Source organism: Lepidochelys kempii, chromosome 8, assembly GCF_965140285.1.
Source record: "Lepidochelys kempii isolate rLepKem1 chromosome 8, rLepKem1.hap1, whole genome shotgun sequence".
Taxonomy (NCBI): domain Eukaryota; kingdom Metazoa; phylum Chordata; order Testudines; family Cheloniidae; genus Lepidochelys; species Lepidochelys kempii.
The window spans coordinates 103,138,345-103,160,016 of record NC_136387.1 but is presented as its reverse complement, the minus strand read 5'-3'; the positions used below and the strand labels follow the sequence as shown (position 1 = coordinate 103,160,016).

Sequence of the window (21,672 nt, the reverse complement as noted above, 5' to 3'; positions counted from 1 at the left end):
TGGGGCTGATGCTGCATTAAGGACGCCCCAGCCGTCGGGGGAGGGGGCAGGAGCTGGGGGGAGCCCCGCGGCGGGGGCGGGGGCGCGATGCGGGGCGCCCGGGGGCAGCTGGCGGCGTCGCGGGGGCTGCCCCCCTGCTGAGCCCGGGGGCTCCCCGCGGGGGGGTTCGCCCGGCCCCGCCGCCTGCGGGATGGAGGGGCCGGGCTGCGGCGAGCCGCTGCCCCCCGACCTGAAGGAGCTGGAGAGCAAGGTGGGGCGGCGGGCCCCCGAGGGGCTGGTGCGCTGGCTGCGGGAGGACCCGGCCGCCGCGCTGCTCGGGGAGAGCCCGGCCCGGGGGCAGCGCCGGGGGCTGGCCGGGAAGATCAAGGCGCTGAAGCTGGAACTGGTGAGTGTGACGGGCCCTTTCTCGGTCCTGCCTGGCCTGCCCCCCCCTCCGGGGGTGGGGCACAGCCCCCAACTCCCCCCCCCATCCCCTGGGACCCCAATCTCCCTCCCCATTTCCCCCTGTCTTCCCCCCACCTCTGGGGGGGGGGCAGCCCCCAACTCCCCCCCACCTGCTCCCTATGTCTTCTCCCCACTCCCTGGGGTGCCAACCTCTCTTCCCATCCCCCTCCCCCCTACCTGTCCCCCATCCCCTGGGGACCCAATCTCCCTCCCTATTCCCCACCACCTGCCTCCTGGGGCTACAGCCCCCCCATCTCAGGGTCTAAATGTCCCTTCCCATCTCCCTCCCCCCCCCCGCCCCTTGGGGCTACAGTGTCCCCTTTTCTCTTCTCTTCCCTTCCTCTTTGGGACACAGCCCCTCCCCCCCTCCCTGGGGCCACAGACCCTGTTTCCCCCTGCTCTGCCCCTGGGGTCACGGCCTCCCCCTTATTCTGCTCCCTTTACCCCCCCCATCTCCTCTCCTCTTCGCCCTGGGGCCACAACCCCCTCACTCCCCTTCTGCCTCTTGGCCCTCTGGGGCAGTATCCTCCCCTCTTCTCTGCCCCATGGGACGTTTGGGACAATAATCCCACTGTCTGCCCCCTGACGGGTATGTGTGATCTTCTGCTGTGCCCATCACCAGGGTGCTTAGGCCCTTCTCCTCTCTATACCCTAGAGGCTCAGGGGGAAGGTCGGTTAGGGTGGAAGATAACCCGGTTCTGAGCTCGGAGCCTGGGGACGTTCGAGGAGATGCCAGACCCAGGCTGGAGTTCCCAGCTCCCCGGTGCAATTCTCAGCTCTTGGCTTAGTTGCAGGCCCAGAGAGGCAGAAGGAGGTCGGGTGTTGTTACCCAGCCTGTGCTGTTCACACATGACCAGCGCGCTCACTTTCCGTTGGCCTTACGGGCACTCGGGATCAGGCTCCCCCTCCCAAGCTAGATTAGTGCCTTCCGGTGTTTCTGGATGGAAACACCAACTACTGTGACTAGCTGAGCCACTGATGATGAGAGCACAGGTAAGAGCTGCCTTTCCTAAGGGGATCAGTACACAGCAGCAGCTTGGAATTTCAGGGAGATCATCTAGTCCACCCCCCTGCTTAAAGCAGAGCCAATCCCCAATTTTTGCCCAATCCCTAAATGGCCCCCTCAAGGATTGAACTCACACCCATGGGTTTAGCAGGCTAATGCTCAAACCACTGAGCTATCCCTCCCTGAGGTCCTGCATGTCCACTAGCACCAGCTCCTGCTTTTGCGTAAGGCTTGTGAGGCATTTGATTTGATCGGTACATTGGTAACTGAACACTTTAATTGACTGGGGAGCGGGGCCGCAAAAGCAAAAAATTTTAAAGGGGCCTCTAGATATATATTAGTGCTCTCCCTGTCATTTCAAAACTTCTCCTCCGGAAAGGAGCAAAGTCTTGTGGCTAAACCACAGGGCGGGGATTCAGGAGAGCTGGATTACTTTCCTGGCTCGTCCACTGAATTTCTTGGACAAGTCACTTCAGCTCTTTCCGTGCCTCAGTTTCCCCACCTGCAACTCCGACCCGTGGCTCATGTTAAAGCAGAGGATTTGTGGGCTCTGTTGCCGGCTTTGCCACTTGCTTCTTGTTCAGGCAAAAGTCTCTCCTCTGGCCTGTAACTCAGTTTCCCCTGCTATAATGTGGATGTAGTCACATTCCCTTACTGCATAGCGGGCTTGGCCGGGGCTACTTTTGGCTCATGAGTGTAAAGTGCTTTGAGATCCTCGAAGACAAGAGGGCACAGAAGAGCAAAATATTATTATCCAGCCAAACCTTGGTACGCAGGTTTTTCTTCCCCAAAAGAACAGTCAAGACCGACTCGTCTTTGAAATCTCATGATGGAGAGAGAAGGGGGCTAGCGGGAATAACCTTTCTCCTTCCACGTATCGGCTGCTTTTTTGAGTCGCTTCTTTTCGCTGTCGATGATAGATGTTCTCGCCCTGCTTACCTCTGGGAAGGGGCAGCTGGCCTCTGTTCTACCTCCCGCATCGTCAGCTGTGTTCTGCGCACAGAACCCTAACGCTGCAAAAGGCAGGAAGGAAACAGCTGGCGAGTGACTCCCAGCTCAGCTGCTGGATGACTTAGGAGACAGCCGGCGGCGGGAGCTTAGAGGGGGGAGGGTGAATGATCCACTTTGGGTGCCGTGAACTGGCCAATTTCCAACCCCCTTACTCTAGTGGAAGCTCTTTAACAATTACAAGGGGTTAGGACCTCAGGTTTGTCTCTCATCGGAAAGACGCAGCTTCCAACAATGTGCTGACCCCCACCGCCCTGCAAGAGCATCCCCTCAGCGCTCGCATAGAAGGGAAAATAGTCACCACGGCTTCCTGCAGCATCCAGAGAAGTCTCCCTTCCAAAGTACTATCCCTGGGATGTAAATGTGCTGCCTGAGAGAAATGCTCCTGTTGTAAGATGTCTGGCTGCTGCTCTCCACCCCAGAAGCAGCTGCATGTGAGTGGAGTTTTAAGGCCCCAGGTTTCTGACGTGCATTGTGATAACAGCTATGTATGTTTGGTATATTAGCAGATGCGATCTGGAACCAGAAACCTGAATTTGAAACTTCTCCCCTTCATTGATCTCTGGGGAAACTTGGGATTTGGATCCAAAAGGGCCCAAGCGCTAATGATCAGTATTAAACATTCCAGCAAATGGCCTCCAGTCCAAACTCCTTGTTCCTGTGCTAGCATATGAAAACTAAAAAGAAACCCTCAGGGGAAAATGTACAATATCCTTTCCGCTTTAAAAATCTAAGGTATTACTAGTAACGTGGGTGGATTTTTATGTAGCGGGCCAAATTCCTCCCTGCTGTACCAAGGAATGCTCAGGGCAGGTTTTGTTGTATCCTGACTGATTCTCTTTCATATGCCACGTTTGGGGGGACAGACAGCCTGCTGTGGCTTTGAGAGAGCCGGGACTCTGAGTCGATAAATCTTGCCTCGCCATTATGCTGTGAAGAAACCGCCACCCTGGCTCACCCAGGCACTAAACTCCCCGTACATCAGCCCCGCTCTCCACTTCTTGTTAAAGTTGCAAACCAAAGCGGGGAGTTTGAAATGAAGTAGGAGGGTTGGGAGGGGGAAGCCAGTTGGGTCAACATGCTTAGCAGTGGGGAGCCCTCCTTGCCTTGGCAGCAGCTAACGGGAATTATGGTGTCATTTAAACATCCTTGCTGGTAGAGAGACTAAGCACTGAATGAGTTGCATGGACTGACCTATCCCACCGCCCTGGTGATGGAGGGCAGGGATGCTTCTGGGTCTGCACAGTGCCTGTCACAATAGGATCTTGAGTGCAAGACGAGGGATCTTAAGCACTAGGGGAACACCAGCATATTTTCACCTTTCACGCCTTTGTTATATTTGACTGGGTTTACATGCGGGTGGCATCTGCTCTGAACCGCTTTTAGCCTTCTGCTCAAAACGCATGCCCATTTAGCCTCCTTTCCCTGCCACTGACCGGGTGCATGGCTGGTGATAATGACAAAGTACCTCCAACCGCAGGGAAAGCCAGCTCAACTTGCTTCAAACCACTGGTTCCTCTTAAAGAGGCACCATCAACAAAAGCCCAGCTATGTTTACAAACTAATTTCCTCATCTGTGTTGCTGACAGCGCCTTGGATCATGAGAATGGAGATCTATTAAAAACCTATTTTTCACCATTGCTGCTGTTTACCAACTGGTCAGTTTCACATTTCATTTCCAGTTAGTTTCATTGCCTGTTTCTCATGCATAAACACAGTGGGATTCTGGCTACCTTTGGTACTTACTGAGCTCGCCATTGCTGCAGGATCTAGCTTTTCACCTAGCTTCACAGCCCCCCTGTGAGGTAGGGCAATTGTTATACCTATTTCTCAGGTAGGGTACTGAGACACAGGGAGAGGAAAAGAATCTGGAGTAAAGCAGGGAACTGGTTTATAGCTCTGCCTTAAGGAAAAGGAATACTAGTGGCACCTTAGAGACTAACCAATTTATTTGAGCATAAGCTTTCGTGAGCTACAGCTCATTTCATCGGATGCATACTGTGGAAACTGCAGAAGACATTATATACACAGAGACCATGTTTCCACAGTATGCATCTGATGAAGTGAGCTGTAGCTCACGAAAGCTTATGCTCAAATAAATTGGTTAGTCTCTAAGGTGCCACAAGTCCTCCTTTTCTTTTTGCGGATACAGACTAACACGGTTGCTGCTCTGAAACCTGTCAGCTCTGCCTTGTAATTTTTCATTCTGCCTGATGTAACTTGCGGCTGTTGTCCATATCCATATAAGGGTCAACTCTCTTCTTCTGAATCTGCTTAGATCCACTCTGTGCATAGACTCTGCATACTTGGTTTTCCCAAGCTGTTTAATCTGTTCAGTTTGATTTCTTTGCTGTGTGGATCATGTCACAGCAAAATCACAGACAAAAACGTCAAGAGATGGATGAATTCCCAGAGGGGAGGGTGAATAAAGGAGCCACTGATACCTGACAGCTGATATTCAAAAGCATTCTGCCATACTTAGCAATAATCCCATGGGGGATGTTTTGCTTCACCTTGGCGAAGAATCAACATGCTCGTGTTTGGAACCCATGGCAAAGAGATCTAGTCTGCTGTTTATCGAATCTGGTGCTTGATCCAAACTGGAACGGCACGTTCTAAGACAGGGATTCATTTAGTCCCGAACCCTGCCACCACACTCCTCCACTTCGGGAAGGATTGGTGTAGATCTTCAGCATCTCACCCTTCCTCGCATGCCCTGATGACCAGTGAAATAGTCAGCAATGTTGACATGTAAATGACTAGCATGGGGCGCAGTTCACACCTCTGGGAGCCTGTGTGTGGGGCTATCTGCAAACATCACTGCAGCGGTTACACTTGGCTCCCGTTGGAAGAGTGGTCTTCACCACCATAGCAGCTAGAGACTTTGCATTTCAAGTACCAGCTGAGACTCTGGGGAACAGTAAAGAGGTCCATCTGTGCCCCTCCCCGCCTCTGCTAGCCCCCCATGCACCCCACGTCTTGGAAATCCTGCTGTAAGACAGCAGCGGCTCTTTAAAGAACACCAGCTGCGGGCCTTTTAAAGGGAACAATAGGAGTCGGGTGCAATGTGCTGGAGACCTGTGGAGAGGCCATTTGTTCTGTATTTTCCGGAGGCCTGTGAACACTTCCTGGACAATGTTTCCTTACCCCTGATTCCTCCATCTGTTACTTCCCCTTGCTGAGGTCTGTCAAGACAGGCCCTTGGGGTCAAGCACAAGCTCACTGATCAGTCATGCTGCCCCCTCCTCCACAACAGCGTGGAACATGGAGCCCCAGGCCAGTCGTATTGAGTGCTCAAAGGAAAGTCTAGCGGGACGTTTCCTACAGGATTCCCCTCGCCCCCCATTCTCCTCCTACCGGAGCTGAGGTGGACATGAGTAAGGTAGCAGCCATGTGGCTAAGCTCAGTCACTGGAGACGAGGGGGGTCGCTCTGTTGCCAGGATGCGACCACAGTTGGCTTGTGGGCAGGGGTTGTGGTCCCAGGTGTGGGCATGAGGGTGCTGTCTTTTAGGCCACTCTTGTGGGGAGACAGTGAGAAGGGAGCGGGGAAGGAGGATGGTAAATATGGAGTCAGCGGGTACCTCTACGCTGCATAGAAAATCCACTGCAGTGCAAGTCTCAGAGCCCAGGTCAGTTGCAGGAGTGGAGCTACCGGGCTATAAAGAGCACTGTAGACCTCTTGGCCTGGGCTCCGAAACCCGGCGAGGGGGAGGGTCTTGGAGCCCAGGTTCCAGCCCAAGCTGGGACGTCTACACGGCTATTTTTAGTCCTGCAGCCCCGTGAGCCCGAGTCAGTTGGACCAGGCTCTGAGACTTGGTGCCAAGGGATTTTCTTTGCAGGGTAGACATGCCCAGAGAGGAAAAAAGATGCATTAAGTCAGCAGTTCCCAAACTTGATTGGCTCACATCCCACTTTTTGAAATAATGGCTGGTTGAAGGATGACATGGAAACATCTCCTTTTAGTGTCCATTTCTTTTAGGCCTCCATAGGGTTACCTTATTTAGGGACCCCAAGATCAGTACATTTTGAATTGGGCTGGTGGAGATGTATCAGGGGAGAAATGAGAAGAGGAGCGAGGTGGGCTGGGACAGGTGGGAGGGTTGGAGGACGTGTGGCTTAGGGCTAGTTGGGAATCTTTTGACCCACTTTTTTTTGGATTTGTCAAAACCAAACCTTTTTGCAGGAATGCACCAGTTTCGCGGAACCTTTCCTTGAGAGAGATTCCTCGGGGCCAGGGTGGAGTTTCTGGTCAAACACTACCCACCCCCCCCCAGCCTGCTAGCCAGCGCAGTCAGCTGGGATGTGGGCGAGCCAGGTTCAAGACCCAGCACTGTGAATATTTATACATACCAAGTGGAACGGCTTTGACAGGCAAGATTGAGAAAGGCCTACCCTGGAATCGCCAATAGCCCGATCCAGGTCTCGCACAGGCCAGTGATTTCCCCCAGCACTGGCTATTCGGGAGTGGGTGGGGGGTCTCTTGCTGGGTTTTCAAGAAAACCTTTACAAGGGCTCCAGAGAATGGGAAACTTTTTGAAGCCCCAAAAGTTTTGAGTTTGGGGAAAACCATTTCCCCTCCCCGTGATCTAATGAGAGCCGGGTCTGGCTGGAGAGCAGAGGGCTCTGGGGGTTGGGGGGGGGGGGGTGTGTCTGTGTAATGGGGCGGGGAGGGCTTAGGTGGAGTTGAGAGGTGGGGAGTTTAGGCTAGAAGGGGGGTGCTTTCCCCGGTCCCCAGGCAGCTTCAGCTCCAATTCACCCTCATTCCAAGGCTGTAGGTTCCCAGTTCCCGTGGAGGCAGGGAGCCCTGGCAGTCCCACCGCAGCTCTGGGAGCGGCTTTCCCACAGGTCTCCCGCCCCAGGCTCACAACTCCTTCCTCCTGGCCGAGGGATTCCCTGGCTTCCCTTTGTGCCGCTGTGTAGTGATGCAGGCAGGCTTCGCTACCCGGTGCTCCCCTGCACCCATCGTCCTCCACCTCAAGGTGCGCTCTCTGTCCTCCTGGGAGGCCCCTACCTGCTGGGTTTTCTCCTGTTCCGGAGGTAGCTCCCAGATTAACACATGACCCCACTGAGCACCGGTGTCCTTAAATGGGCCGTATCGTGGAACAGGGTTGGCTGGCCCCAGGCCCCGCTCTCTTGGAAGGGGGGACAGCATCTTGAGCCAGTGCACCGCTGCATTTGTGAAGCCCTGTGTTTGCTCATCCACCCTGTCCCAACGCGGGATTGCCCCTTCCAGCCTGTTCCCCGAATCCCTGTGCGGCCTGGGTCCAAACGCTCCCATGATCATTATCGCGCCTGGGCTTATCCAAGCAGCTGCCAAGGAGCTGGTCCCTGCCCCAAGGACCTTACAATCTAAGGAGAAGCTGAGAGCCACCAAGTGGATACGGGAAGGACCTGGAGACAGGGAAACCACTGCTAGCTGCAGTCCAGCACACCGCTCGCCTCGCCTGTGACTAGCTTTTGGTAGGCAGCTGGGGAGAGGAGCGTTTTAGTCTGTGTGGTGGGGTTTCCACCCGTCCCTTTAGGGCAGCGGTTCATGGCCTAATTAGCACGCAGCTGCCGCCCAGCTGTGTGCTAAAAAAAATTCAAAATTTTCCACCGGGATCTGAAAGGGGCTGGCTGAGGGGGAGATGGCGTCTGGCAGCCTGCGGGAGTGCTCCTGCCAGCAGGGGGCGGGTGAGGGGGGCAGGGGAGTGGGTCTCTGGGCAGGTTTGGGGGTGGTGGTGCTCTGGGCAGTGAGGGCGGTGAGTCGTAGGGGTTGGGGGGGTGCTGCAGCACCCCCAGGTTTTAGGCTGCCTGGCCCTGCATGGCGGGCTTTGGCGTGCAGGTGCCTGGCCCCGCGGCACAGGGTGTGGGGTCTGGCCCCGCGCCCCTGGGTCTGGCTGCCAGGCCCCACGCCCAGGGCTCTGCCTCTGGCCCTGCTTCATGAAGGGGTCTCTGGGCGAGGGGTGCTGGGCATAGGGGACTGTGGGGGGCAGCATGGTTCTCAGCCTGCAGCTCAGGTAACACACCGGGGGCTGCGTATGCGGCCCACAATGATAAATAGATTGAGAACCACTGCGTTGGGGGTGCTGGGGCACAGGGGGAGGATTCATCCTTAGCCACACTTCCTTTCCTGCCTTGGCACTCACGCCCCTCCGGGCCGTGTCCAGCTTGGGTCAGTGCTCGGCCGCACCCAGCCTGATTTGATCTTCCAAGAAGGCCTCCTCAGCCAGTCCCCCCGCCCCAGACCTCTTCTAGCTTTGCTTTACCCCCCACCCCCCCGCCCGGCTGCGGGTTTCCGGCCCACGCCAGGGAAGCAGAGCCGCGTTTGGCAGGGAGCGGGGCATACGGCCAGGAATGTCTTGGCAGGATGGGATTTCTGTCCGCGAGCCAGATGTAGCAACGGTTGATGCTGCAGCGGGCCTGGCCCCAGCCCTCAATGGGCCCGCCTCAGCGATTCAAAGCACGGCCTTTCAAATAGCAGGGCGCGCCCTCCCCCAGCCCCCGCCTCGCCCTTGTCACGTCCTCTGGGTCGTACCCTGCCCCCCAGCCTCCCTCCCTCCGCTCCCGTACGCTGTTGGAAGTGTAAGGCCCTAGTTAAAATGTCATCTCCCCCCTCACACGCACAGAGCAGGGCTGTCCCCTGCAGCAGGGGGCGGTAGGGATGGACAGACAGACACCCCCGCCCCACACACACACAGTGGGGCTATCCATTCCAGCGGGGGGGTGGGAGGGGTGTAGAGACAGACATTCCCCCCCCCACACACACACAGCTGGGTTGTCCCCTCCAGCAGGGGCCATAGGGACAGACAGACAGACCCCCCCCCCCCACACACACACAGCAGGGCTGTCTCCTCCAGCGGGGGGTGGGAGGGGTGTAGAGACAGACAGACCCCCCCACACACACACACACAGCAGGGCTGTCTCCTCCAGCGGGGGGTGGGGGTGGGAGGGGTGTAGAGACAGACAGACCCCCCCCCCACACACACAGCAGGGCTGTCTCCTCCAGCGGGGGGTGGGGGGTGGGAGGGGTGTAGAGACAGACAGACCCCCCCCACACACACACAGCAGGGCTGTCTCCTCCAGCGGGGGGTGGGAGGGGTGTAGAGACAGACAGACCCCACCCCACACACACAGCAGGGCTGTCTCCTCCAGCGGGGGGTGGGAGGGGTGTAGAGACAGACAGACCCCCCCACACACACACACAGCAGGGCTGTCTCCTCCAGCGGGGGGTGGGAGGGGTGTAGAGACAGACAGACCCCCCCCCCCCCCACACACAGCAGGGCTGTCTCCTCCAGCGGGGGGTGGGAGGGGTGTAGAGACAGACAGACCCCCCCCCCCACACACACAGCAGGGCTGTCTCCTCCAGCGGGGGGTGGGAGGGGTGTAGAGACAGACAGACCCCCCCCCCACACACACAGCAGGGCTGTCTCCTCCAGCGGGGGGTGGGAGGGGTGTAGAGACAGACAGACCCCCCCCCCCCACACAGCAGGGCTGTCTCCTCCAGCGGGGGGTGGGAGGGGTGTAGAGACAGACAGACCCCCCCCCCCACACACACACAGCAGGGCTGTCTCCTCCAGCGGGGGGTGGGAGGGGTGTAGAGACAGACAGACCCCCCCCCCCCCACACAGCAGGGCTGTCTCCTCCAGCGGGGGGTGGGAGGGGTGTAGAGACAGACAGACCCCCCCCCCCACACACACACAGCAGGGCTGTCTCCTCCAGCAGGGGGTGGGAGGGGTGTAGAGACAGACAGACACCCCCGCCCCCCACACACAGTAGGGCTGTCCCCTGCAGCAGGGGGCAGTAGGGACGGACACGCACGCCCATGCCCCCCACCCGCTGCTTGGAGGAAGTTATTCCTGATGTTACATTACAGCCTAGTTGCACCAGCCAAGACCAGGGAAGTGACCAAAGCATCGCGCCCTCCTGCGGCGGGTGAGGACCGGAGGTAAAGAGGGCTAATAAGCTGATATGGGGGGGCTAGAGGCAGGTAAAGGCCAAATAGGTCTCAACCCGTGGGGGGTGAACACCCCCATGCCCGAGTGGAAAATGCCACGGGACTCTTAGGACGGCTGCCTGTCTTCGACATCTCTGCAAGGCAGCACGGTGCCGTCGTGCCAGGGCCTGGGCACGGCAGGATGGTGCCTGGGGTGTGCGTGTGATTGCCCCCTCCTGTCCACACGCCACATGCTGCGTCTGGGGTAGCTGGCCCTATGGAAGGGGTGCTGCTTTCACCCGGGCTGCTCCCCAACAGAGAAGGGGCCCCTGTGGGAGACGCCTCCCCCCCCGCCAAAGAGGGCTTTGGGCTGGGCCAGCGTTCCCAGTTCAATGGGCTGGACTCGTGCCGTGCTCGGAGCAGTGGGGGAATCGAGCCGGGGGCCTCAAAGCTGCAGCGGGTCCCGTGTGCAGTTGTCTGCTGCCCATCCGACTGGCCTCCGGCGCTGCAGACTCCAAGCGCCCCTCCTGTCTGCGCATCCCCCCGAAAGCCAATCCGACGGCAGAGCCGGCCAGCAGGCCACTGGGGCTGATCCAGATCTGGGCGGGGGTGGGAGGCAAGCAATCCCCCCAGCCCCATTGCACACAGCTATTTGTCCGCTCCTGCAAGGCCTCCTTGCCGCCCGGCTCTTCTCTCGGCACCCCGCCTGCTCCCAAAGGGCAGCTGACCGAGCGTGCATTTATTTTCTGGTGTGTGACCATGTGGGGAGAGCCCACGCTCCCCTCCCGCCCGCCAAGCTGCGTCTTCCCCTGGCCGTCACTCCATGCCCTGCTCCCAATTGAGATGTGGGGTGGCGTGAGTGGTTCGGGGGAGGCAGGAGCCTAGCGCGTCCGAGGGGAATTATACTCTTGAGTCCAGCCAGGGTAACTGGAGTGACTCCCCCTGGTGCAGTTACGCCAGTGTCAGAGAGCCGAATTTGGCCCCGGGGTGGCGATTTGAGGAGCAGGAGGAGGCAGGGTGTGGCTGCCCTTTGGGATTGTGGGAGACAGAGCTTGAGCTCACTAGGCCCAGGCCAGTGCTAACAGCCCTTCCTTGGTTGCTCTCCGAGCCCACATCCAAAAGTTCCTCCAAGGGCCCCGTTGTCTGTTACCCCATCCCCACCATAAGCATAGGAATGGAGGCAGGAGGGTGGCTTTATGATCCCCTTGAGCTTCCAATGTTCTCAGATCCTCCAGGGTAGGTTAGAGCAGCCTTTGAGCTGCTCTACATTCTGCTCTGGGGGTATGAAAAGAAAGGCTACAGCACTCCCCTTCCCATCCCCCTCTTTCAGGGAGTCCCCTCCAGTGTCAAAGCTGACTGCACTTGTCCAGGTGGGGCGCCCGCAGGCAACACTGCCAGGGAGGCCAGAGGAGGTGGTGATCTGTAGGAACCTGTGGGGTTTGGCAAGGGTCCTGGGGGTTCATAGAATCATAGAATATCAGAGTTGGAAGGGACCTCAGGAGGTCATCTAGTCCAACCCCCTGCTCAAAAGCAGGACCAATCCCCAATTAAATCATCCCAGCCAGGGCTTTGTCAAGCCTGACCTTAAAAACTTCTAAGGAAGGAGATTCCACCACCTCCCTAGGTAACGCATTCCAGTGTTTCACCACCCTCCTAGTGAAAAAGTTTTTCCTAATATCCAACCTAAACCTCCCCCACTGCAACTTGAGACCGTTACTCCTTGTCCTGTCCTCTTCTACCACTGAGAATAGTCTAGAACCATCTTCTCTGGAACCACCTCTCAGGTAGTTGAAAGCAGCTATCAAATCTCCCCTCATTCTTCTCTTCTGCAGACTAAACAATCCCAGTTCCCTCAGCCTCTCCCCATAACTCATGTGTTCCAGACCCCTAATCATTTTTGTTGCCCTTCACTGGACTCTTTCCAATTTATCCACATCCTTCTTGTAGTGTGGGGCCCAAAACTGGACACAGTACTCCAGATGAGGCCTCACCAATGTCGAATAGAGGGGGACGATCACGTCCCTCGATCTGCTCGCTATGCCCCTACTTATACATCCCAAAATGCCATTGGCCTTCTTGGCAACAAGGGCACACTGCTGACTCATATCCAGCTTCTCGTCCACTGTCACCCCTAGGTCCTTTTCCGCAGAACTGCTGCCTAGCCATTCGGTCCCTAGTCTGTAGCTGTGCATTGGGTTCTTCCGTCCTAAGTGCAGGACCCTGCACTTATCCTTATTGAACCTCATCAGATTTCTTTTGGCCCAATCCTCCAATTTGTCCAGGTCCCTCTGTATCCTATCCCTGCCCTCCAGCGTATCTACCACTCCTCCCAGTTTAGTATCATCCGCAAATTTGCTGAGAGTGCAATCCACACCATCCTCCAGATCATTTATGAAGATATTGAACAAAACCAGCCCCAGGACCGACCTCTGGGGCACTCCACTTGACACCGGCTGCCAACTAGACAGTTCCAACAGGCTGGGCCCATCTTCACACCATCCTGCCAGCTCTGCTGGGGGCTGGAGCAGCCAAATTGCCTGAGGATTTGAGAGGAGTGGGTGGAGATGGATTTAGCTGCTCTGTGTATCTATGGCTCCCATCCCTGTCATATTTGAGTGCCTCCCAGCCTGTGATGTATTTGTCCCCCTCCCAGCAGCCCTGTGAGGTAGGGCTATGCTGTTATCCCCTTTGTGGAGATGGGAAACTGAGGCACAGTAGGACTAAGTGGCTTTCAGTTGGCCATCTCTGACAATAAGCTCTCAGGGGCACGGACTGTCTTTCCTTGTGCCTTGCACGGCATGGAGGATACCCTCGATACGGGATCGATGCAAGGCCCGCCCCTCCTTGTGCTCACCCTGCCTGGATAGCCGTGTAGCCCCAGTCAAGCGGCACCCGGCTCGCGCCAGGGTGAGAGGAGGAGTGCGCCCAGTGGACAGTAACAGAGAAGGCCAGAAGAGGGGTCTGTGGGCCCCCACGAGGCTGGCACATTGTCAATCCATGCCCTGCCCCTGGAAGGGCTTTCGTGGCTCCTCCGTCTCTTCTGTTCTCTGCCGGGGGCACATCCCAGCCTAGCATCCTCAGGCCTGTAATGCTTTGCTCTAATTCCAGAGTGTGGGGGTGGCTCTCCCGGCGAGCGCCCTTGGGGAGACTCCGGGGTATAGGCTGACCCGTGTTCCCTTTGTCTCCCCACCCAGGCCTACCTGCGAGCCATCGACGTCAAGATCCTGCAGCAGCTGGTGGTGGTGAACGAGGGCATCGAGGCCGTGAAGTGGCTCCTGGAGGAGAAGGGGACCCTGACCAGCCACTGTAGCAGCTTGGCCAGCAGCCAGTACAGCTTGGTGGAGAGCCAGGAGACCTCGCGCCGGGGCAGCTGGACCAGCCTGCAGGACCCCAGTGAGAAGCTGGACAGCATCTCCGTTGGCAGCTACCTGGACACGCTAGCTGACGAGATGGACGAGTACTGCCATGGCTCCATGGAGCCTGTCCTGTCCTCCACGCCGGGCAGACCAGGCATCCCACCGGCCAGACTGGAGCAGGACTGGTCCAGGAGCGACCCAGACAGGGGCCTGCCCAGTAAGCCAGGCAGCCCGCAGGACAAACGCAAAGCGGACCCGGAGTGGCTCCGGATGGACCATTCCTTGGCCCGGCCTGCCCAGGAGCAGAGCACCAGGGACTCAGCCAGAGCAGCAAAGCAGCCTGCTGGCCCTCAGCCACCCCAGATGGCCAATGGCTTCTTGGGCAGACAGGCTCCTGCTTTGGAACCCAGTAAAGAGGCCAAGGGGGAGAGGCTGAGCAAGAGCAGCCCGGCTCGGACGGCCTGGAGGAACGGCCAAGTCGACTATGAGCCCTGCAAGCTCAAGGGCAAACTCCACCTGGAGTACGACGCCCACTGGCACTGGGTGCAGTCGCAGGACGATGTGACCTTCTTGTAGCCTCTGGAACCCGGCTCGTGAGGGGCCGCGTGGAATCCTCCGCGCCCGCCCGGCCGATCCTCGCCCAGACGAGCACTCAGCGTACCGAGGGGGAGACCAAACTGGCTGCATTGGGCTTCCTCAAAATTCCCCACGAGCACCGGTGGGAACAGCCTGCGGAGCTCTCCACGGCGTCCCGGGGTCGGTGTGGGACCTGCGCGATGCCAGACCATGGCGCTGCACAGCGGGAAGTTGGACTTCTCCTGAATGGCGAAGAGGGGTGATCACACTAGAGGGGTAACGGGACAAGCCAGGCTGCACCTCCCATAACGGCACTTGGGGCTCACCCGGCTTTTATTAGTGCAGATGCTAGTGCAGGATAGAGAGCTCTTCTCCACTGGTTCGATCCTGCGGTCAGCCGTCACCCTGGGTTTAAGGAAGGGAGGGTGGTGGAGTGATTAGAGCATGGGTCTGTTCCTGGCTCTGCCTCTGACTGGGACATTAGCCCCTTAACTTTGCCATGCCTCAGTTTACCCTTCTGCAAAATGGGGCCAATACGCTCCCTACCTGGCCGGAGCGGGTGTTTCCTGACGTGCCAATAGTGCTGCACCAGGGGGCAGACGGAGCCCAGCCCGGGGAGCACGGAGGTCCCGCAGACAGAGCCTGTTGGAGCGGGGCATGTCAGCACTTGGGGCATTGCAGCCTTTGCCATGGCTGGGGCTGGGATGTCGCGGGCTGGGCATGACCTCACTGGAGGACTGGGCCAGGGCAGCGGAGTGGTTGTAGAGCGGGAGCCCCATGTTTCAGCAACGCATCCGGGTTGTTTCTAGAGCCTCTACGCTTTCCTTTTCTACGCCTGCAGCCCCGCCCCACTCCTATCCTCACCGCCCCACTCCTGCCCCTCGAAACCAGGTGAGAGGGCCGGGGGGGCCTAAAGGGCCCCTAAAAGCCCCAGTTGCAGTCAGGTGGGGATTTCCCCAGGGGCAGGTGCTGTGCAGAACAACCGTAGGGCTGCCCTCCGAGGACTCTGCTGCAAGCCCTGGCGCAGGGGGCATGCTGGGAGGGGGCAGAGTGGAGTTTGGGGGTGGACTCTAGGCAGTGCTGCAGACCATGGGACAGCTTGGGGAGGCGGCTGGAACTTAAACAGGCCCCCAGGAGTGCCTACGTTATAGGGGCCCTAGAGCAGCCCAAGATAAGAATGCAGCCAGGCATATTGGGTTGCATGAGTAGGAGCATGGCCAGCAGATCGAGGGAAGTGATTATTCCCCTCTATTCGGCACTGGTGAGGCCACATCAGGAGTATTGTGTCCAGTTTTGGGCCCCCCACTGCAGAAGAGATGTGGACAAATTAGAGAGAGTCCACAACGGAAATGATGAGGGGGCTGGGGCACATGACTTATGAGGAGAGGCTGTGGGAACTGGGATTGATTAGTCTTCAGAAGAAGATTAGAGTGAGGGGGGATTTGATAGCAGCCTTCAACTACCTGAAGGGCGGGGGGTCCAAAGAGGATGGAGCTCGGCTGTTGTCAGTGGTGGCAGATGACCGAACAAGGAGCAATGGTCTCAAGTTGCAGTGGGGGAAGTCTGGATTGGATATTAGGAAACACTAGTTCACTAGGAGGGTGGTGAAGCACGGGAATGGGTTAACTAGGGTGGTGGTGGAATCTCCTTCCTTAGATATTTTTAAGGTCAGGCTTGACAAAGCCCTGGCTGGGATGATTTAATTGGGGTTGGTCCTGCTTTGAGTAGGGGGTTGGACTAGATACCTCCTGAGGTCTCTTCCAACCCTAGTCTTCTATGATTCTATGATCAGGGTGCAAAGGTGGCTTAAAAGTCTCGAGAACACCCCTGTGGGCGGCAGGTTCTCGGCAGCACCTCTTGGCAGAGCACAGAATCCCCCCCATGCGTATCGGGTCAGATCAAATTTGTAACTGCCCAGCCCCCAACCTTGCCCGGGGATCTGTAAGTCCAGCTTCGCCTCCCAGCCAGTCTGTCTGGCTCAGCCGAATTGCACTGCAGACGCAAGCAGGTACAATTGAGGTGTTCGCCCTGGCACACCTAGGTCGTTCTTCCCAAGCCGGGGTGGGTTTATTCCAGGGCTGAAAACAGAAAAGTGATTAAAACTTTTTTGTCATTAAAATCAACCAGTGCGAATCTGAAGCCACCCAAGGAGCTGCCTTGTGCCATTTTTATGTGGGCACGTTCCATCGGAACTGCATTTTAAACCAGTTTTCTTCATGTTTCCAAACACCTCTCCGTTTTGGGTAGAAGTTGAGCCTGGACATTGGTTGGCCTACAACTTTGCATTGCATCTTGAGATGGAAACCTGCCCCAGTCATAACCTAGGGGTGGATAACCAGGAGTTGGGGACCTAGCAGCCCATACCTGCAAGGCAAATGGGGTGATAATTTAAAGGAGACATGAGACCATCTAACCCGCCGTAGGTCTCTCTTTGTGACTGTTTCAAGCCCAACCCAACCGTTGCAGACGGACGCTGAACACCAAATCAATTGGTGAGGCAGAAAGACCCTCTGCCTGGCATACCCACTCTTTGTCCTTCTCTTTCTGTGCTGAACGTGGCTTGGCTTGGGAGGTTCGTCCCAATGGTCTGAATCGCGGTCCGGAAGAACCCTGCAGGCCTGATTCCCTTTCCCTGATTCTGCTGCAAATCCAGAGCACTTCCACGGGAGGCAGTGTAAACACAAGTGTGCTGAAACTGGTTTGAAGTGGTTTCCGTTATATCCAGGGGTTACAGTTTGGTCCAATGGCTCTCAGCACCCCACTATACAAATTGTTCCAGGCCCCCTGCAAGTGTAAGGGACGGGTAATCCCGGCAGTGTAAATTTCGGCAACTGGAGAAGAGGAAAAGCGGGTTCCGACATAGCATTGTCCTTCCTTGACCCATGGAAGGGCGACGGGATTGCTGAACGCACTCGAGACCTGCTTATGCTCAGCCCAGGAATCTGTGAGAGCAATGGCTGCCCGCTGTCCTCAGACCCAGAAGCAGATAAAGTGCCAGAACCCATATTGCACACGGATTGCCAGGTTCCCGGGATGGCACCACCTGAACGACTGGGAATTCTGACTCCTCTTCCGTTGAGCCCTACAGGATTTGGCAGCCGCACCTTGGATATCGCTCTAAATATTAATTCACTACCGAGCCCTGACCTTCATTTGTGGTGGCTTGGTTTTTTTGTGTGTGGTTAAAACGCATCTTCCCAGTGCAGCTGATCCACATCTCGCTTATTTCCCCACAGCAGCAAGGCTGGATCCTCAGGGCTGGGTTGTACGTGGACTGGCCAAAAGCGGAACAAAATTGAAATTCATGGGACGGGGATGGGCGACCGAAAGGCCACCTTGGTCTCGGGAAACCACAGTGACAAAACCCGGCAGTCCTGAAGCTTTCTGTATCGCATCCCCGGGACCAGCGCTGGGGCAGAGAAAAGACTGACTCCATAATGACCCATCCCAAGAGGCTGTCTGTCTGTCTCTGCCCTTCCCAGCCTCTCCTGGTTTGCTGCCATCCACAGACGTCACGTGTCCACACAGCTACCTTCGTTTCCCATATAACCAGCGAAGCACCTGAAAGCAGTGGCAGCCCATTGCCGGGGAAGGGGGCATCCTGCTTTATTTATCGATGTTGTGCCAACTAATGCTTCCTTTGCCATGTTGCATGTCAGCACATGGGCACCTCTGCTCTGATGGCTGGGTAGCGAGCCGGTACCCTGGGGGAGGGAGGAAACACGGGTCAGGATGCGCTCCAGGAGCAGGGTTGGCCAATGCTGTTAATAAAACCACTGTCAATGTGAATAGCCTGCTTAATAAACAATAACCCTCCTAAAACAGGCACAAAATATGGCATGCTTTTCTTCCTCTCCTCCCCAGAAAAGGGGGAGATTTTGGCCCAGGAAGTTGAACAGCAGAAATTCCTAACACAGCAGCCAGGTTACACATGACATAGCAACAGGGAAGGGACGCTGTTTCATCATTCTGTCCTCTGCATCCAGACATGATATGCACCATCCCTTAGCAAGGCTTACCTCCCGCCTCTAGGTATTTACACCGTGCTCATCATCGTGATGACAGGCCACCGAAGCAACCACCACTCACCCTAACTCTTCCTTTCACTCTGCATTCTGACATGCAAGCTTAGCTGGGTCCAGACTGGGAGCAATGTGTGGCTCAGTTTACCGTGGGGGAGCCTTTGGTTTTGGGGGAACTCCCATTTGCCCATAAATAACCAGGAAATGTACCATGATCGTTGTCTGGAGTTGATCTAGTTGGAAGGCATTCTGGCCGTTTCTAGTAGAAACGGTGACTGGAAATTCCAGTTCGAGGAGGATTTTGAGATTTCCAAATCCGGCTTAGCTCCAGCTCAACCCCCAACATTTGGAAATTCTTGGCAAAGGAAACTTCTGAAAAAAGCTATTTTTGGTTAGGTCTGATGGTTTTATTTTTGACACAATCAAAACGTGTTTTGATTTAACACTTTTGGGAAGCGTTCTAGGAGAACATATAGCACCAAATAAAACAATTGGAAACAAAGAGCCATTTTGAAAGGAAAACATGTAAACATTTTTGTTCCAGAAATGTAAAAACGGGACGTCTCAATGTTGTCAACACCTTTCCCCCACCCCGCATTTTCCCCCTCCGAATTGAACTTTCAGCGAAATGGTGTCAGTTTCGCAAAGCGATTCCGTTTTGACAGAATCGTTCCCCCAAAGTTTTTCGGAGCAGCTCTTGTTTCTAGCGCTGAAATGGTGATTGGAAAAATGAATTTAATTCTAGCCCTCTGCCCTCGGGCAAATTGAAGAGTCTAGAGGAACATTAGCAGCGTTATTTGCCCCACAAGCAGATTGGTATTTTGCTGTCTCTTAGGTAATGAGCGCCCTCAGGAGCTTTGAGAAAATGGGGTCCTTTAGGTTGCTCCTGTGATGTGGGGAGTTGGTGGTGACGGCTGGTGCTTTTTGGACTGTGGGGAGAAAGGGAAAAGAGGGGAAGGATGGTCCAGTGGTTAGAGCACTAGACTATTCCATGGGAGACCTGAGGCTCTGGGCCGTGCCTCAGTTTCCCGTCTGTAAAATGTGGATAACAGCCCTGTCCTACCCCACAGTGATGGCCTGACAGGCATTAAATGATTGTGAAGTGCTCAGATACTAACAGGATTTGGTTAAGAGAGTCCTAACTACTGGAGAAGACTTGGTAGAGCCCTTGGAAGATGGGACAAATCGGAGTGCTGGTGATTTTCCTATGGCAACCCTATTGCTCTGAGAACAGAGCCAGGCATCACGGCTCTCTAGAGCAGGGATTCCCCCCTTGGACACCCCCCCCCGCCCACTCTGCCCAGGAGCATTTCTGGACTAAGGAGAGAGCAGAGGACATAGCTAACCGAGAGACCCCCTTTTTGTGGGCTGATCTGACCGATTTGTACTCTCTGTTCGAGTCCGGAATGACTGGGGTGGGTTTCTTTCCAGTCACAAGAGCAGTTGCTCATAAAAACACAACGTGTTCCAAGGAAAATGCAAACCATATTCTCCAAGAATACGTTCCAGTCTTAACCGGCATTATGGCTCCCTGCTTTTAAATACGAGCGTTTGCAGATGGCAACACAGAAGTCAAGGCTAGCAGAGTTAGTAGGATTTCCTGTTTTCCTTCAGGATTAAAATCCCATAGACGCTCCAAAACCTAAATGGGGCGGGGGGGGGGAGTGTTGTAAATTGGTAACAGCCTAGGGAGCCTTTAATCTCACCTGCTGATTCTACACCAGGCCAAGGCGCTGGTGACTAATAAGAGGCAGGATGGTCCAGTGGTTAGGGCGTTAGCCAGTGAGAGAGAGGGATTCAATGTACTGCTGTGTCACAATCTGCCGGGGCAACCTTGGGTGAGTCACTTAGTGTCTCTTGCCTCAATTCTCCATCTGTAAAATGGGATGCCCACCACGGCCCTGCCTCCGGATTGCGAAGCACCCAGAAGCCCTGGCCGTGGCGGGCCAGAGGAGTACTTCTGATGAGACAGACAGTTGTTATGACCTCTGCCATGGTGGTGTAGATCTGACAGGCATTACGATCTAACCGCGGTTTGGTGCGCCCTTCAAAAAGCCTCCTGGCTGCTGGAAAGAGGTGGAGGTTTTGGACCGAGAGGAAATTTCTGTGTTTTTCAGGGGAGCTCACCCTGCAGGCCAAGAATTCCCCTCCAGGGGAAGCCAAATGTGAAAAGATCAAATAATGGGGAATTATTTGACGGGAGAAATACTAGCAGCTTGTCTTCATCTTGGACTAAAACGGCGGCCCAAGCGGGCATTTGGAATAAACGGCAGCCCAAGGGGGCATTATTATTCGCTGGCATTCCCTAGTTTAGATGAGGCCTAAAGCCAGGCCGTGCATCGGCGCCTGGACTCCGAATCGAGTCTGTCCCGTGCCCCGCCTGCCGGAGCCCGGTGCCGCCCAAGCAGCGCCATTCCATTGGGTTCATCGAAGTATTTGTGTCCGTTTCCCGTTTCAAATCAGAGCGCACCATTCCCACAGAGACCAGAGCAGCGCTGGAGGGGAATCTATGTGTAGACGAAATAAAACCCAACGTTCCCCCCGAGGGTTTTTTTTCCTCGAGGCCAGGAGAGTTCCCATTTCCTTTCCCACCCTCCCGCTAACTGACCTTGTCCCCTACATTTCAGCCCTTCCCTCTGGAGCAGGTGCTCTGAAATCCCACCTCAGAGGCTCTTGTGCTATTTCTGTCCTAGCCGGAAGGTCCAGAATTATCTTTCTGCATAAGATCTGCAGACCCCCAGCCTGCTAGTTCAGAGAAACATCTCGATGTTAGGACGTGTGTCTCCACTGAATCTCTGACTGGCTCAGGTTCACCCATGGCGAACTGAAATGCCCTGAAGGCTGCTGGGACAGGGATCCTTTACCTGCTAGAGACTCAGCAGGTGATAAGGAGCTAACTGGGCCCAGGTGAAACTTCCCTAGCTTGGAAGGGAGGCCCCTGGTGAGCAATTGTGTGTGTCACCGACCACTAATCATAGAGACCCTCTCATCTGCCCTGCGGTGTCATTCAAAATAGGTGTTTAAACTCCCCAGGTCAATCCTGTAAGGGGACAATCAAGGAATTCAGAAGCTTTCGGAAGAGGAAACCCGGACTCCTTTTCTCCCAACGCATTGTTCAGTCTCCCCCAAACTTTCCACGAACACGCTAATTGGGGCGGAGATGCACCCCAGGGCATTTCAGGCAGAGCAGGTTCCTTTTGGAGCATTTATAGGGGGATCAAAATCAGGCTAATAATGGAAACTGGCTTCAACTTTTACTATACATAGTGTGTCTAAACCAGTGCTTAATTTGTAACGAGAGACGTGCCGGGGCTTAAGCAATTAGTTGCCAGGGTTCAAGCAAG

The 21,672-nt window shown here is 55.9% G+C and overlaps 1 protein-coding gene across 1 annotated transcript; it reads left to right on the top strand.

The window, feature by feature from the left end:
• The first annotated feature begins 97 nt into the window (after positions 1-97).
• Positions 98-14,478, top strand: LURAP1 (leucine rich adaptor protein 1). The gene is made up of 2 exons (XM_073357834.1): positions 98-385; positions 13,569-14,478. The coding sequence occupies exons 1-2, from the start codon at positions 191-193 to the stop codon at positions 14,304-14,306; spliced, it is 933 nt and encodes a 310-aa protein (XP_073213935.1). The 5' UTR covers positions 98-190; the 3' UTR covers positions 14,307-14,478.
• The last annotated feature ends 7,194 nt before the right edge of the window (positions 14,479-21,672 follow it).